General features: G+C 38.0%; 5 protein-coding genes across 5 annotated transcripts in view; 4 read left to right on the top strand and 1 right to left on the bottom strand.

Annotated features, from left to right (window-relative positions):
- The window catches only part of LOC6569965 (chromatin-remodeling ATPase INO80), a 54,346-nt gene that overhangs the window by 25,281 nt on the left and 11,937 nt on the right, over positions 1-17,128 (bottom strand). The window lies entirely within an intron of this gene.
- LOC6569969 (putative serine protease K12H4.7) lies at positions 403-2,374 on the top strand. Its single transcript, XM_032741801.1, has 7 exons — positions 403-676; positions 741-922; positions 987-1,222; positions 1,290-1,521; positions 1,582-1,754; positions 1,816-2,106; positions 2,164-2,374. The coding sequence occupies exons 1-7, from the start codon at positions 464-466 to the stop codon at positions 2,268-2,270; spliced, it is 1,434 nt and encodes a 477-aa protein (XP_032597692.1). The 5' UTR covers positions 403-463; the 3' UTR covers positions 2,271-2,374.
- LOC6569968 (putative serine protease K12H4.7) lies at positions 3,369-5,110 on the top strand. Its single transcript, XM_001996223.3, has 5 exons — positions 3,369-3,594; positions 3,657-3,838; positions 3,901-4,368; positions 4,427-4,593; positions 4,658-5,110. Exons 1-5 carry the CDS (start codon positions 3,373-3,375, stop codon positions 5,053-5,055), a joined length of 1,437 nt encoding a protein of 478 aa, XP_001996259.1. The 5' UTR covers positions 3,369-3,372; the 3' UTR covers positions 5,056-5,110.
- On the top strand, positions 9,772-11,659 carry LOC6569967 (thymus-specific serine protease). The gene is made up of 6 exons (XM_001996222.2): positions 9,772-10,025; positions 10,083-10,264; positions 10,327-10,559; positions 10,619-10,850; positions 10,908-11,083; positions 11,150-11,659. The coding sequence occupies exons 1-6, from the start codon at positions 9,807-9,809 to the stop codon at positions 11,548-11,550; spliced, it is 1,443 nt and encodes a 480-aa protein (XP_001996258.1). The 5' UTR covers positions 9,772-9,806; the 3' UTR covers positions 11,551-11,659.
- On the top strand, positions 14,635-16,529 carry LOC6569966 (thymus-specific serine protease). The gene is made up of 6 exons (XM_001996221.3): positions 14,635-14,888; positions 14,946-15,127; positions 15,190-15,422; positions 15,482-15,713; positions 15,771-15,946; positions 16,013-16,529. Exons 1-6 carry the CDS (start codon positions 14,667-14,669, stop codon positions 16,411-16,413), a joined length of 1,446 nt encoding a protein of 481 aa, XP_001996257.1. The 5' UTR covers positions 14,635-14,666; the 3' UTR covers positions 16,414-16,529.

The following is a 17,128-nucleotide window of genomic DNA, read 5'->3' on the forward strand; positions in this document are numbered from 1 at the left end:
AATGTATATATTAAAGTTCTTTTATGTTGAATATGAAATCGAATTAAAATATGAAATGAATTAAATAACCCACACAATATCAGGAAAACAAGAAAAAAAAAAATCATCAATCGATTACAATCAATCAAAGCTGATCCAAACGTAAATTAATAACGATGTAGAACAAGCAACTGGTTTATCGATAGTTATTATTAGCAAATTTTAGTTGTCAGATATCAATGATTTTGGAAACGCGTCGACTAGCTATGCTGATAACACACTAAATATTATTGAGCTCGACAATGTATTATGCCGACAATTCGATAATAGTATGATAGTATTCATTATTGCCTCTTGTGTGATTTGACACATAGATTACAATAAGTGCTCGATAAGATTTGCTAGTTAGCTAAGCAACATTTATTAGCTCTCGCAGAGTGCTCGAAGAGTGCTTTCAGCTACAGTAGAACTTCAATTCACAACGATGACACACCACCTAGTCGGAATTACACTGGTTCTGCTAGCATTAGGCCAATGCGCTCAGGCTGGTGACAACATATTCCAGCGTACTTTCAAGCAACTGCACGGAGAGCCTCCTTTGCCTGCGAACCAGAACAGGGCTGATGAGGTACAAACCTTGTGGATCGAGCAGAAGTTGGATCATTTCGATGAGTCCGAAACACGAACATGGCAAATGGTAAGCGTCAAGTGTTATATAATAGTTCCCAATCGATTATGAATCACTTACTTACCCAATCTAGCGGTATATGTTGAACGATGGGTTCTTTAAAGCCGGTGGTCCCATGTTCATTTTCTTAGGCGGGGAATGGGCCATATCCCCGGGCTATGTTACAAGTGGTCACATGTACGACATGGCCAAGGAACATAATGGACTGCTCGTCTACACTGAACATCGTTACTATGGCGAAAGCCATCCCTTGCCGTGAGTTTTTTCTTATCAAAAAATAATTTTTGTAAAGTTCCTCATGAATTTATACGTCTTTCAGCGATTTGTCCAATGAAAATATACAATATTTGCATGTAACACAAGCATTGGCCGATCTGGCACACTTTATAACCACACAAAAGACAACTTATGAGGGGTTGAGCGATTCCAAAGTCATTATTGTAGGCGGTTCCTACTCGGCTACGATGGTTACTTGGTTTAAGAAGATCTATCCGGATTTAGTGGTAGGTGGCTGGGCTTCCAGTGCACCACTTTTGGCTAAACTGAACTTTTTGGGTATGTTTGGGCTTTCAACTAACTATATCCTACCTGACTTATAACACCTTTCATTAAACTTACTTAGAATACAAGGAGATAATGGGACAATCCATAACCTTAATGGGCGGAGCTGACTGTAATAAGCGTATTGAGAACGGCATTGCTGAAATGGAAACTATGTTTGCCACTAAACGAGGAGCGGAGGTCAAGGCTCTGCTGAAGCTCTGTGAACATTTTGATGTATACAGCGATCTGGATGTATGGACATTGTTCAACGAGATTTCCGAAATATTTGCTGGCGTTGTGCAGGGACACTAGTAAGTATGAGTTCAAACAGATCCCAAAATATTGCTTATGTTATGTTATTCAACCAACAGTGCTGGACGGATTGAGGGTGTTTGCCAAAAAATCATGGCAGAAAGCTCTGATCTCATTGGAGTGAGCAAGTATATACTCGATGAATTTGAAAAGAGCGGTGGCAAATGCAACGATCTCAGCTACGATGCCATCACCACCGTTCTTTTGGAATCAAGATACAGTGGTAACATAAGTAAGTATTTAAATGCGCCGCTGTTGCTATTATTGATGAAATTTTAAATAAATATTTACAGTGCGCCAATGGATATACCAGACATGTAATGAATATGGATGGTACCAAACTTCAAGTTCCTCGGCACAACCCTTTGGCACTAAGTTCCCCTTAGCATTATTCACGACAATGTGCGCTGATGCTTATGGCTCTCAGTATACCAACTCATTTATCGAGAAACAGGTGGGAAACACAAATGCAGACTTTGGAGGCATGTCGCCGAATGTGCAAAATGTGTACCTAACTCATGGCCAGTTGGATCCCTGGCGTGCGATGGGCATTCAGAACGAGGCACAGGCAACCATTATACCAGGTGGACTGATCAAAAAATAATAGTAAACATTAAATATTTATTTTGTCGACTTTACAGAACATGCACACTGCACGGACTTTGGTTCAATCAGCGACAGAGACACCGCCGAAATGCGTGCCTCGAAAGAGCGTATTGCTGAACTGGTTCGCGAATGGCTGAATTAAAATTATGGTTCCATTTTGGTTTATTTCTGCGGTATCAGAATCTAAAAGTTAAGTGGTTGTGTTTTATTGCTGTAATAAACAAGTATGCGGAATACCATATAAAATTGTCGTTTAAGAATATACTGTTAAATAGTTTGATGAGATTAATTGAACATGACTTTCATTGTGCCTTGGTCAGTTTTATATTTCAGAGTTGGGATAAGAAATAATAAAACCCATAATAAAACAAGTAAGAGTGCTGTAGTCGAGTGAGCTCGACTACTATTTACCTTGAACACAGCTGTTAAATATATTCTAAAACTTGAAGAGTAAGAAACCGAGCAGCGCATGTTTTTATTCACAAGCCCGAACTGATTCTTTATATAAATACACACATATATACGTATACACAATCGTAATGGGGTAACGGGGGTCTGCAGAATACACTCAAAGACATATTGACGCTCGCGTCGATTATCATGTCATCTCTTTCTCACACATGCGTTCGCATATAAATGATATCAATATGAGAATATATTTTCGACAATAACTTGGGTCTTTCTTATCCGATATTGATGAAATTTGGGCAGGTGATCAATAATATGCATATGCATATTATATATTAATTAGAAGATTCTGCAGCTATCGATAAAATAAAGCAAACTTGATCTGCGCCGGGTATACGAGAATCTCTATTTCAAATTTGAAGTCTCTGGCTTTTATATTCTCTCAGATCTGTGTGTCCATACAGACGTACGGACGGACAGACGGATATGTGGCTCTATCGACTCGGCTGTTGACCCTGATCAGGAATATATATACTTTATGGGGTCGGAGATGTTTCTTCTGCCTGTTATATACATTTGCACAAAACCATTATACCATTTTTACCCATTTTTAATGGGTTCAGAGTATAATAACTAAATGTTTAATTAAATCATCGGACATCATAAATTTGTGATATTTGTTTTGCGGTTGAAAATCCCCTGTTATCACCACCACTATTGAAATATTACGCTTATCAGCAATCTTATAGCCTTTTATCTTGATCGCAAATTATTGATAGCTATATTGAATTAAATAAAAGTTGAATGTTGTGCTCTGGCCTATTTCATTTTCGATCATGTTGGTGGTTCAGTTGGTCAGTCTATTGCTGGTGGTTTTGGCTAGCCAGGCAAACAGTCTGAAATGGAAGAAAGATGTGCCCGTTTTCGTGAAAACTCTATGGGATCTACATCGTGGTCCACCCCAACAGAAGGGGATTAGTCTAGACAAGGCTACTGAAGAATGGATCACACAGCCACTTGATCACTTTGATGAAAGCAATGAGAAGACTTACCAAATGGTAAGAACATTTTAAAAACAATATTCTGAACCACATATTTTATAAACTTTTACTTTATGTAGCGCTATTTGATCAACGATGAATTCCAAACTGAGGGCAGTCCAATTTTCATATATTTGGGCGGTGAATGGGAAGTCAGCCCTGGCATGATAGAAAAGGGTCATTGGTACGACTTGGCCAAGGAACACAAGGGCCTTTTGATCTACACAGAGCATCGTTATTATGGAAACAGTGTGCCAACAGAGTAAGTGCAGTTAACCGAGTTCATATCATAATCATTTCTATATGAATAAGTGTTGTCAACAGGAAAATGACCGTGGATGATTTGCAGTATTTGCACGTCAAGCAGGCGCTTGCCGATGTCAAGCATTTTATCACAACCCTTAAATCGGAGAATGCACAGCTCGCCAATTCGAAAGTATTGTTAGCTGGTGGCTCCTACTCTGCCACAATGGTTGTGTGGTTCAAACGACTCTATCCCGATTTGGTGGTGGGTGGCTGGGCTTCCAGTGCGCCTCTGCTCGCCAAGGTAGACTTTTTCGAGTACAAAGAGGTGACAGGTAAAGCCTTTGCGGAGCTGGGTGGCCAGAAGTGCTACGACCGCATTCAGAAGGGCATAGCCGATTTGGAGTACATGTTTGACAACAAACGTTCGGCTGAGGCACGCTCAATGCTGCGCTTATGCAGCAGTTTTGATCATGAAAACGATTTGGATATGTGGAACTTGTTTGGCAGTATTTCCAATGTCTTTGCGAGCTTAGCACAGTATCAACAGTAAGTCAATCATATGCTGCAAGACAATCAAAACTAATGACTTTACTATTAAATGTAGACCGGGTGAAATCGATTATTATTGTACTTTTCTGCTGACTTTCGATGATGATGCCACAGCCATTGCCAATTTTGTATACTGGGCTTGGGGCTATGAAACGTGCACTGATGCACGCTATCAAGAAACCGTTGACTATTTTCTGAGCGCCATTGAGGATTTTGGTGCGGGTAAGTTAGTATACTATTTCCAATCGTGTTGTTATCTTTGATTAGTGTAAATGGTTTTTGATAGCTCGTCCATGGTATTATCAGACTTGTAACGAGTATGGTTGGTACCAATCGTCACGTTCACTTAAGCAGCCATTTGGTACCAAGTTCCCTGCCACGTTTTATATTGAAATGTGCAAAGATGTCTTTAGCTCCAAGTACGGTAACGAAATGATCCAAAGCAATACTGCACAGACAAATCTGGACTTCGGTGGTATGGAACCCAACGTTGAGAACGTCTATATGACACACGGTGAACTAGATCCCTGGAGTGCCATAGGTCATGGCGTTGCCGAAGGAGCCACGGTTATTAGCAAGGCCTCGCACTGCAATGACTTCGGCTCCATTAGCCCCAGCGACAGCAGTGAGATGCGCGCATCTAAGGAGCGCATTGCTGAACTAGTTCGAGAATGGTTAGCCTAACTATTATGAACAAAGCAATATTTTATTGCTATGTAATAAAATCTATAATCTACTCGTTTTTGTACTATTTTTTTTTTTTTAAACCATTTATATCAAGCCGTATGTAAAATGTATTTCCATCTGTATGAACTTTCAAAATTAAAAAAATAATTGATAGATTTTTCTTGCAAGTCGATTAATTGAATTTAAATAGGTATAGTCATTTGCATACTATTGATTACCTCAAATTTTAAATAAACATAACAAATAAGTATAATACGCAATATCAATTGCACTGGTTTCAGTGTATTAAGCAGTTCGCAATAACCGTCTCGAGGTATCTCCAGGTACTTAATGTGTGTTGGGTTTTTATACTTTGCTACCGCAGGTATTTTTCGATGCCCTTAAAGATAGAAACTTGAAACTTGGAACATATACTGGTATGTGCCCGCATCAAAGTACAAGAATTGGAGTGCAACGTCCACAAAGCAGCTAGGAAATCAATAAAATCGAAATCGGTAGGTACAAATCGAAAAAGCCACATATCTCCCATAGGTTGGTAGGTTATTGGCGATGTCATTCAAAGATTGGTTACGCCCATCCCCGACGCCTACATACCCCCGTCCATACAAATTTTAAATAGCTATCTTGCTCATCTTTTCAGTTAGAGCCGTTAAATTGGGTAGATATATTACTACTAGCCGTCCTTAAGAGCCGATGAAAAATTGTATAACCACTTCTACACCTGCGCGATTATGGAATCGCCAAAGCCGATAAATCGAAAAATGTAAATCGATAGATTCGCATATCTTCCATAATTTGAAAGATTGGAAGGTAACTTGCTGGTAACCTCCTTCAAAGATCGGAGTATAATTTTCAGACTACGCCCACACCCCCCGCTCCCAGGAACTTCGGCCCTAGAAATCTGAAATGTGCATATCTTCCACAATTTGCAACCTAGTCACCAAACACCATTAAAAAATCCTGAAAAAAAATGTAAACCACGAGGCGGAAAAAAAGCTATATCTCCCACAATGTAAAAGCTACAGTTACCAAACCTGGAAGATAGATTACTAAGAACGTCCTACAACATTTTTTGGCCACGCCCACTCACGCCCTCGAAAATAAGTGCTCGTGAAATGTAAAGGTAGAGGGTATTTCCCAGTGAAACTACCTCGACTAGAGTTCTTATGTCTATTGTTGCTATGCATATTAATTATATCATTCATGAGTCACCAAATTTGGTTGGTAGGTTGCTGGCGATGCCCTTCAAAGATCGGCATGTGCCACGACCACCCAGGCCCCCGGCCATAAAAATTAAAAATGTCTAAATCTTCCACAGTTTTTGAGTTAGAGCCATCAAATTTGGTAGATATATTACTGGAAGCCGCCTTTAACACCAAACCTTTTGTTAATATTTTTACCGAGAGAAATATGTAATCTGCCCTAACTATCCCAAGAGGCCATTTGACGCTTGCAAAGATTCTGTATCTTGATTTGAATTTCTTGTGATTATGGGCATTGATATATTGATATATTTTGCAACTAAATGTATGTATTACTCTTCTATATGCACGTGGCGTATATCATGCAAACAATTTGAATATTTCATATCTGTAGAACAGTAAATGGGATCCAGCTTTTTTTCAAAAACTGTGAGCAGGAGTGATTTTTGTGAAATGATGGAGTTAATAAAGATAAAAAAGAGTCAACGAAGACAGCATTTACAAACAGATAAATTGGCTGTAATATCTGACGTATGGTATAAATATAAATAGCCAAAATTGCAAGCCTGGGGAACATGTAACTATAGATGAACAGCTTTTCCTATGCAAAGCGAGATGTAAGTTTATACAATACTCGTATATGCCAAACAAACCGGATAAGTTTGGTATCAAATTCCGGCTAGCATCTAATGTCAGTACCAAATACATCATAAATGGATTTCCATATTTGGGAAAAGAAGAAAACAGAGCAGCTTCAACTCCTCTTGGGGAATTCGTTGTTTTCAAACTACTGCAACCGATCACAGGATGCGGAAGCTGCAGATAATTTCTTTACGAGCGCATCACTAGCTACAAAAGTACTAGAAAAAACCACTATTGTTGGACCGATCCGCGGGAACAACAGTTAACTATCAAAAGCAGGCGAAAGATGGTATGTCATGCTTCTCGACAAAACTATACAACTCGAGTCATTGTTCACTTAGCATTTACAAAAGTAAGCCAAACAAAAAAGTGCCTCTACTATGCTGAAAGTATAAATCTATAAGCATTGAAACACATGGTAAGTGTACACCTGAAATCGAAATCGCATAAATGGACTGCACAGATTCTTTTCAATATTCTTGACCTTGCTGGAATCAAGTCTTGGGTTTGATACAGAGAAACAACCGGCGAAGAAATCTCTGGACAGCAATTTTTATTCCAATTAGCTGAAGAGCTTGTCGAAGATTTTCAAAATGACCAACAGGAAGAAAAAAAAATATTTAGAAAAGTCAACAAAGTCAAAAAAGCAAAGAAAACAAAACTGCGAAAATCTGTTTCAAATGCAATTAATATGTGTGTGGAAAATGTACCTTCGAGAACCCAATAATTTGCAAAATATGCGGTGAGCATGAATAAAGTTAGCATATTATTTAATTGTTTTCTAAATTTGAGATTCAATTGAAGAATATTTAATTTTTTTCTTGTATTATTTTTATGTTTTGTAAAAACGGGTCATTGACCCACTTTGGTAGGAATAGGAATACATGAAGTATCGTTATCTTTAGTGTTAAGAACAGGGAATAAATTGTATGGCTACGCCTACACCTGCCAATCGCCAAAGCCGAAAGCCTAAATCGATAAGACCGCATATCTTCGATAATTTCAAAGTTAGAGGCCCCAGAATTGGAAGGTAAATTGCTGGTAACCTCCTTCAGAGATCGGCAAAAAACAATTGTAAGCTAGAGTCAGTAAATGTTGAAAATATGTCACTAGTAACTCCCGTAAGAGATCGATAAAAAATTGGATGGCCACGCCCACTGCGCCTCCCTAAACCAATTCACTTCTTAGTGTAAATCGATTAAATCGTATACTTTACACAATTTTTAAACTAGAGTCGCCAAATTTGAAAGGTATATTGCTAGTAACAACAAATTTTGGACCACGCTCACTCCCGCCCCCAAAAGCCATAAAAGCCTATATCTCCCGCTAAATAAGAGCTATAGCTAGGAAACTTGCAAGGTCGATTACGAAGATAGCCCTCCATTTTTTTTGGCCACGCCCACTTCGTCCCTAAAATTCTGAAAAGCCTATATCATGCACCATTGACCAAACTTAGAAGGAAGATAAATTCTTCAGAACTTTATTAGCCCACTCTGGCAGCCCAAATTTCCCAAACACCCATATCTCCCGTAATTTAAGAGCTAGCCAGTCCCAATGTTGAAGCCAGAGAACAATCAGGCAATAAGCTGGCAAGGGTGTTTACTCTATCTGGTAATTTGAAGTCCGTTAAATTATCTATGTTTACAATAAGTCGACAATTTATAGCTGCAGCTGCATTTTTAATGAATTTAAAATCCAGGATAAAAACAAATAAGTCAGTAGGTGCGGAGGATAATTAATTTTATGAAACTTTACTATGAGAATTTCGGGCTAAGGAACGTTAAAAGCTCCAAAGGTTTTCCCACTTTGCCTTGCAACGATCTCAATTGCTCTCCACTGTGAGGAGCAAGGAGCTTTCCATTAAAATTTATTCGCCGACACGTTTCCAGATATGTTAGTTTTGGGTGTTTTCACACGAGCCAATTGTCTCTAGCAGCAGCGTTGCTTCAACGCTCTGGCAGAGCAGGTGCTAACACGTACGTACACGTACGTGTATATGGCAGCAGAATTTTCGAATAATCTCCAACAACGCCAGCCATCTTAGCAGTCAACTTCGATTTAGAAAAATACATATTTGCTGTCATTATTAAAAATTGTATGCACAGACACAGATATCAAATTAAACGTTGACAAAACCAGATCTGAAATGGTCGATCCTGAATCCAAAACAGACCAAATCAAAACAAAGTCTAACGATCCTTAAAGGACGCTACCAGTAATCTTTGCTTATTAATAATAATTGCTTGGTGGAAACTTTATTGGAGCTCTTATTACTTTAACTTTGATGGCAGATATTAATTTATTTGGAAATAAAGTGTTAAATTGGTGTGATAAGAGTAGGTTTCTTACCTTTATACAACAAGTTTTGAAATATCTTAGGGAGTGAGCCGATGTAGAAGTTTAGTTACATACGTTAAGGGTTGAGTGTGGCACTAGAAGACGATTAAAACTAGTCTAGACGGATACACAGGCATGATTAGATTGGATACACAATAAAATATATACTTAATGGCATCGGAGATGCTTTCTTCTGCCTGTTACATGCTTATGCAAATGCTCGTTATTGAGATTATATCCGTCTACCCATTTTTAATTGGTTTATAGTATAATTATTTACTGAGTATAGACATATTACTTGGCAATGAATAAATCCTCCGATTGCGAAATTGTCCAAACAGCATGGTTTACAACGGGATCTTTTTACAAACGGGAGTCAACGTGATCTTGAAACTACTTGAACTTATCAGTCTTATAAAAAGATAACTTAAGACAAAACAGCTTGTAAATATTTGCTTTTCAATTGGCACTTATCTGTAATAACAATCTATTCACACCTATTTTTGTATAAATACGTCGCATATTGGGGTAGGAAAGCATTCGCAAACTTGCGAACTAGCCAGCAAGATGAAATACACCCTAGTACTAGCACTTCTAGCACCTCTGGCATCTGCAGCAAATCTAAACTCAGATGATTCAAGGATACCTGCATCTGTGCGAACACTGAATGAGCTCCACCGTGGGCCACCAATGCAGCTTATCAGCAAGCGAGCAAATGTGGAGACTCGCTGGATCAGTCAGAAACTGGACAATTTTGACGAAGGCAATGAGGAAGTCTGGGATGATGTAAGATGTGATTATAAGATTTCTGGCCACTTTAACCACAGTGATCTTTAATTTTAGCGCGTATTGATCAATGAGGACTACTTCGTAGATGGTTCCCCAATCTTCATATACCTTGGCGGTGAATGGGAGATTGAGCCCAGTCCTATAACAGCAGGACATTGGGTGGACATCGCTAGCGAGCACAATGGATCATTGGTCTATACGGAACATCGATTCTTTGGCCAAAGCGTTCCCATTAAGTAAATGATTTAGATCCTAATACGCCAGTTAACTTAGATCCATTCTTTGATTATACCAACAGACCCCTGACAACTGCGAACCTCAAGTACCAAAATGTGGAACAAGCTTTAGCCGATGTTGTTAATGTAATTAATGTTCTTAAGGAGGAGGAAAAATATAAGAACTCTAAGGTGGTTGTGCAAGGATGTTCCTACTCGGCGACCATGGCGGTTTGGATTAAGAAATTGTACCCCGACGTAATTGTGGGCAGCTGGGCGTCCAGTGCTCCCTTGCAGGCTAAAGTGGACTTTAAAGGTGAGTAACCAGTCTCAAATATGATATCATAATAATGTTTTGTATCGTCTACTTTGTAGCTTATATGAAAGTTGTTGGCCAAGCATACAGAGAGCTCGGAGGAGATTATTGTTACAACATCATCGATAATGCCACTTCCTTTTATGAGGATTTGTTTGAAAACGGTCAGAATGCTGAGGCCAAGAAGCTCTTAAACCTTTGCGATAATTTCAATGAAAACGACCAACATGATCAGTGGCAAATTTTTAGCACAATTGCAAACATTTTGGCAGGCCTCGCCCAGTACCAAAAGTAATTATGCAACGCCCCCAATTTACGAAAGCTACATGTGTTTTTACTTCAATACAGCCCGGCAAACTATGACTTGGCCAAACATTGCTCAGTGCTTCGATCCTTTAGTACGGACGATGCCACGGCACTATCTAAGTTCATACAATGGCGTCTCGACAATCCAGAATGCGTTAACACCGTATATAAAGCAACTGTTAAATATTACAAGTGGGCAATGCATAACTATGATGGTTGTAAGTGACACCTTGTTAAATGAATGATGAATACTAAGTCTGACGAATCAAATAACTCTTTCTTAGCTGGTCTCAGCTGGTTCTTTCAAACATGCAACGAATTCGGCTGGTACCAATCCTCTGGTAGCAAGAATCAACCATTCGGCTCATCTTTTCCAGCCACCCTGTACACCGACACTTGTAAAGATGTCTTTGGATCAAAATACACTGCAGCTAAAATCGAGAAGCATATAAGCGAAAAAAACAAGGTGTACGGAGGTGTGAACCCTAATGTCGAGAACGTTTACATGACTCATGGAGGATTAGATCCATGGCATCCAGTTGGGGCCGGAGCAGCACAGGGTGCCACCATTATTCCCCAAGCTTCTCATTGTTCCGACATGGGTTCAATCAGTGCTAAGGACAGTCCTGCAATGATCGCATCCAAGCAGCGAGTGGCTCAACTGGTTCGCGAGTGGCTTGCCTAGAATCCCAATGGATTCAACATTTATTTTTTTTCACTTCAACATTCTTTTACTTGTATCTTTTGGTTTTGAAATTTTGTAATAAAGAACATCAAAGCATGAACATCTTAAATATCAAAATGTCACTTAATTTCAAATTTTAAACATTTTATTTTAAATATAAAGAACAAATTTAGGGTCTTTGATCGAATTGAAGGAATTTAGTTTTGGTTCGATTTCCCCATATGTTCTCTATGGAATTAAGGTCAAGTGATCAGTGAAACCACCCATGACAGGCCCGGGATAAATGTATTAGAGCATTATTCTCCTGAAATAATGCATTGTCTGATTGATACCATATAAAGTTCATCAAAACATAGTCCAGCAGGTTTATATATTCATCCGAATTCATACGGTCAGAAATTTTACATATCGGGGTCCTGTTGAGATGACTGAGTGCAGCGTTGAGATGACTGAATGCAGTCATAAGTGAAGCACAATTACAGCTTCGAATGGGAAAAATTTCTCAAACTTCTTTTAATTGTGCCAGTAATTCTTAGACCGTGTGGACAATCGAGATTACATTTTTTCTCCTCAGAAAATACTAAATTTTTCCACTTCAGGGTCCAGGACATGTTTACATGCATTACAAGACATCATAACAACTAAAGAAGAACTATTTTAAAATATTTTTAGGAGATTTGAACGTTTAGTGTAAAAACATTAATAAATTACAACAGAATTAAGTCTTTTATCGTTATATAAATTGAGCTGGTAATAGTTTTTCATCATCATGAAAAAAAATCAAGAATATTTATATTTTTGTCGTCCCCTTTCTTTTTGCATAAATTAGTTATCCAAATAAAGAAATAACTTAATATCCGAAAATAATGTGGCTGCAATTATATTGTACATTAAAATATATCAATTTGGTCCCACCCACCTCTATTGACATACATGATTTGACCGAAGAAACTGGTTTTCTGGAGTATCCTTTTGAGATTTTCGTACCTCTTCACTGATAATTACCTGCCCGTGCAATAGCATTGATTTATTAGCTTTATTATTGGTTAATATCCGTGTTAACTGGATTACGTTCCCTTCCAGATGTAAAAATAGATTCCATCACTATGACAGTAACAAAAAAAAAACATATTTCACCCAATTAATTGCACTAAATTCAGCAAAGTATACGGAAAAAGACGGACTGTAGCTAAAATGTTTTTTGGCCATACCTCTAAAGAAATTTTTATTTCAAATGTAAATATCAACGATTAATAAAGATACGCTACCTCGAAGTTTGTGGTTTTGCTATTGCTACAAACTTTAACAGCGAATTAGCTGTGCTATGCTCTGATCTATCATTTGCAATACCAATAAAAAAAAAAACAAAAAAATTTTCCTTTGAGCTATCTGTAGTTGTAGCAAAGGCAACAAGAACGGGAGCAAAGCGGTAATATGCTTCGAGCGCAGAGCGGTAGCATGATATTTCATGCTTTAGATTATAGCAGCCGAACTGTATAGCTTGTGCTATTGCTAGAGGTATCGTATATTTGATTTGCAAATTTACTTCCCGTAGCTCCTATTACCATTTCATTGAGTACATATAAGGTGAACAGAAGAACAGCGACTTGTAAAAGGAAATACTATATAATAAGATGGTGAATATAGATTACCTCTAATAGCACCTGTACATAATTTTTTTATAAATTCACCGTGTATTATGGTAGTAAACCATTCACAAGATTACGAGCTATTCAAGTTGATGGGATTCCTGCATTTGTACAATCCAATCTTCATTTACTTTGGGGCTAAATGTGCAACTTACCCGATAACATCAGGACTTTGGGTGAACATCGCACGCAAGCACAATGGATCTATGGTCTGCCCGGAATATCGATTATTCTTCGGAAGCATTCCCAATACGTAAATCATAAATCAGTACACTACCCAAAATCTACCAATTTATTTTGTTCACCATGATTAAATTTCGACTGAAAATTTTACTTTATATAAAGTTCACTGTACCTGATAACGATTTCTGATAATTTCGTTCAGCGTTACATCATAGTCAAAACTTATTCGATGACTGCAGAGAAGTTTTTTTTAACTAAACAAACGAGCAACCGAAGGAACGAAGTTCAGCTGCTCTAATTTATATTTAATTTGTATTATATAATGAACCGAATGGAAATGTGTGAAAAGGATAAATCGAATGTTAAAGTGTGTAACAGGCAAAACAAGTCATCTCCAACTCCATTAAGTATATATATTTCCGATCATGTCAGAACATTTGTGTATATATGCTACAAGAGGTAGAGACTAAAAATTTGTATTGGTAGTTTTCGAATACCTTATACCTCCGTTTTCCCTATATCAACCAAAATTGATGCGCTTACATTTTAAAATATTCCGTGTTCATTAACTGTCAAAATATAATCAAGATCGAATATGAAACACAGATTTTGTTAACTAAAAAGATTTTGTATTGAACAATAAAATTCAGCAATCGCAAGCATTTTCTGTATACATGTATTCGTACAAGCCAGTATGAATACTTATTTTTACGTGCATTCCGCAGCACCCTGATATCTATGAATGCGCCTTTATATACGCATATATATATATATATATAAACTTGATTTGGTGAGACACGTGAACAACCAATATCGTAGTTCCACATCTTTATATGGCTAAAAAATAACAATCTGCTTGGGCGTGACTACAAACCGACAAGTTTTTGCTTTGATAACAATATCTCTCCCATAGAGCCAAGTGCCAACCGTAGTGGATACTTTGCTCAATTACCAACTAATGTGCCATAATTCCTTGATGAGATCATTGAGTTCTACGTTATGCAAAATGTATTTACAAACATTTATTTTATAACTTTAGTTGTACTAACAGAAGGCAGAGAAACAGTTATTAACTTTTCAATATATGTGGTCATATCACCAGAAAGTCTAACCAATTTAACTTATCTTTGGTTTATAAATGAAGCATGTAATTGAACTGCTTTAAAGCTATGTCTATTCATTAACAGTTATCTTTAATAGCACTTTGCTCAGACTTAATTTTGCATAAATAAGCCATGTATTGGAGTAGGAAACCATTCGCAAACTTGCGAACTAGCCAACAAGATGAGGCACATCCTACTAGTAATTGCACTGCTCGCTCCTCTGGCATCTTCAGCTAAACTAAGCTCAGATGTTTCAAAGATTCCTGCATCTGTGCGAACACTGAAGGAGCTTCACCGTGGGCCACCAATGCAGCTTATCAGCAAGCGAGCAAATGTGGAGACTCGCTGGATCAGTCAGAAACTGGACAATTTTGACGAAGACAATGAGGAAGTCTGGGATGATGTAAGATGTGATTATAAGATTTCTGGCCACTTTAACCACAGTGATCTTTAATTTTAGCGCGTATTGATCAATGAGGACCACTTCGTAGATGGTTCCCCAATCTTCATATACCTTGGCGGTGAATGGGAGATTGAGCCCAGTCCTATAACAGCAGGACATTGGGTGGACATCGCTAGCGAGCACAATGGATCATTGGTCTATACGGAACATCGATTCTTTGGCCAAAGCGTTCCCATTAAGTAAATGATTTAGATCCTAATACGCCAGTTAACTTAGATCCATTCTTTGATTATACCAACAGACCCCTGACAACTGCGAACCTCAAGTACCAAAATGTGGAACAAGCTTTAGCCGATGTTGTTAATGTAATTAATGTTCTTAAGGAGGAGGAAAAATATAAGAACTCTAAGGTGGTTGTGCAAGGATGTTCCTACTCGGCGACCATGGCGGTTTGGATTAAGAAATTGTACCCCGACGTAATTGTGGGCAGCTGGGCGTCCAGTGCTCCCTTGCAGGCTAAAGTGGACTTTAAAGGTGAGTAACCAGTCTCAAATATGATATCATAATAATGTTTTGTATCGTCTACTTTGTAGCTTATATGAAAGTTGTTGGCCAAGCATACAGGGAGCTCGGAGGAGATTATTGTTACAACATCATCGATAATGCCACTTCCTTTTATGAGGATTTGTTTGAAAACGGTCAGAATGCTGAGGCCAAGAAGCTCTTAAACCTTTGCGATAATTTCAATGAAAACGACCAACATGATCAGTGGCAAATTTTTAGCACAATTGCAAACATTTTGGCAGGCCTCGCCCAGTACCAAAAGTAATTATGCAACGCCCCCAATTTACGAAAGCTACATGTGTTTTTACTTCAATACAGCCCGGCAAACTATGACTTGGCCAAACATTGCTCAGTGCTTCGATCCTTTAGTACGGACGATGCCACGGCACTATCTAAGTTCATACAATGGCGTCTCGACAATCCAGAATGCGTTAACACCGTATATAAAGCAACTGTTAAATATTACAAGTGGGCAATGCATAACTATGATGGTTGTAAGTGACACCTTGTTAAATGAATGATGAATACTAAGTCTGACGAATCAAATAACTCTTTCTTAGCTAGTCTCAGCTGGTTCTTTCAAACATGCAACGAATTCGGCTGGTACCAATCCTCTGGTAGCAAGAATCAACCATTCGGCTCATCTTTTCCAGCCACCCTGTACACCGACACTTGTAAAGATGTCTTTGGATCAAAATACACTGCAGCTAAAATCGAAAAGTATATAAGCGAAAAAAACAAGGTGTACGGAGGTGTGAACCCTAATGTCGAGAACGTTTACATGACTCATGGAGGATTAGATCCATGGCATCCAGTTGGGGCCGGAGCAGCACAGGGTGCCACCATTATTCCCCAAGCTTCTCATTGTTCCGACATGGGTTCAATCAGTGCTAAGGACAGTCCTGCAATGCTCGCATCCAAGCAACGTGTGGCTCAACTGGTTCGCGAGTGGCTTGCCTGATATCCCAATGGGTTCAAAATTTTTTTAATCATAAAAAAATTTTAATTTTTGTATATTTCTATCTGTATATACACATTTAATTTTGCAATAAAGAACATATTTTAAAAGCCTAAATATTTATTTATTTAACTAAATTGTAATCTTAAGCATTATCAATTGTGGGACGAAAAAGCTAGGGCGTTCAGAGCACTATTAAAGGTACAATAATTCTTAACTATAATTTTATTTTCCCAAGTGCAGAACCCCAAGTGTGGTGCAAAGAGGTTCGTAAAGACCCGTGATCAGCTGCAATCAAGTCTTAACATTAAAGAGTTGTCATTATCATGGCTACATTCATGGATTTTTAATCAAAAATTAACAATGAGAATTATCTTCGTGTACCTTCGCAAACATCAGATAAGATGGTATTTCAAATAAGCAGATTATCAATTTAATACTATATTCGTCCCATTATAGACGAATAATAAAAAAAAATCACTATATTAAAAAAGTTAATACAAAATATAAGAATGGGTGAAAAGTCCTATTGAAATATGCTTTTATGAATTAACATATACTGTACAATGGAGAATATTGAATTTCTGGCCAGTTGCATGACTCCTCAGTCACAAACCGACCGAAGAATAGCTCGATCTAATCGGACTATCGTAGCAAATTTTAAATTATTTCTAGATATATTCATAGTCACTCGAAACTCTCTTTTTGTTAATGGAAA

This window comes from Drosophila grimshawi, unplaced genomic scaffold (assembly GCF_018153295.1).
Source record: "Drosophila grimshawi isolate 15287-2541.00 unplaced genomic scaffold, ASM1815329v1 contig_545, whole genome shotgun sequence".
Classification (NCBI taxonomy): Eukaryota; Metazoa; Arthropoda; class Insecta; order Diptera; family Drosophilidae; genus Drosophila; species Drosophila grimshawi.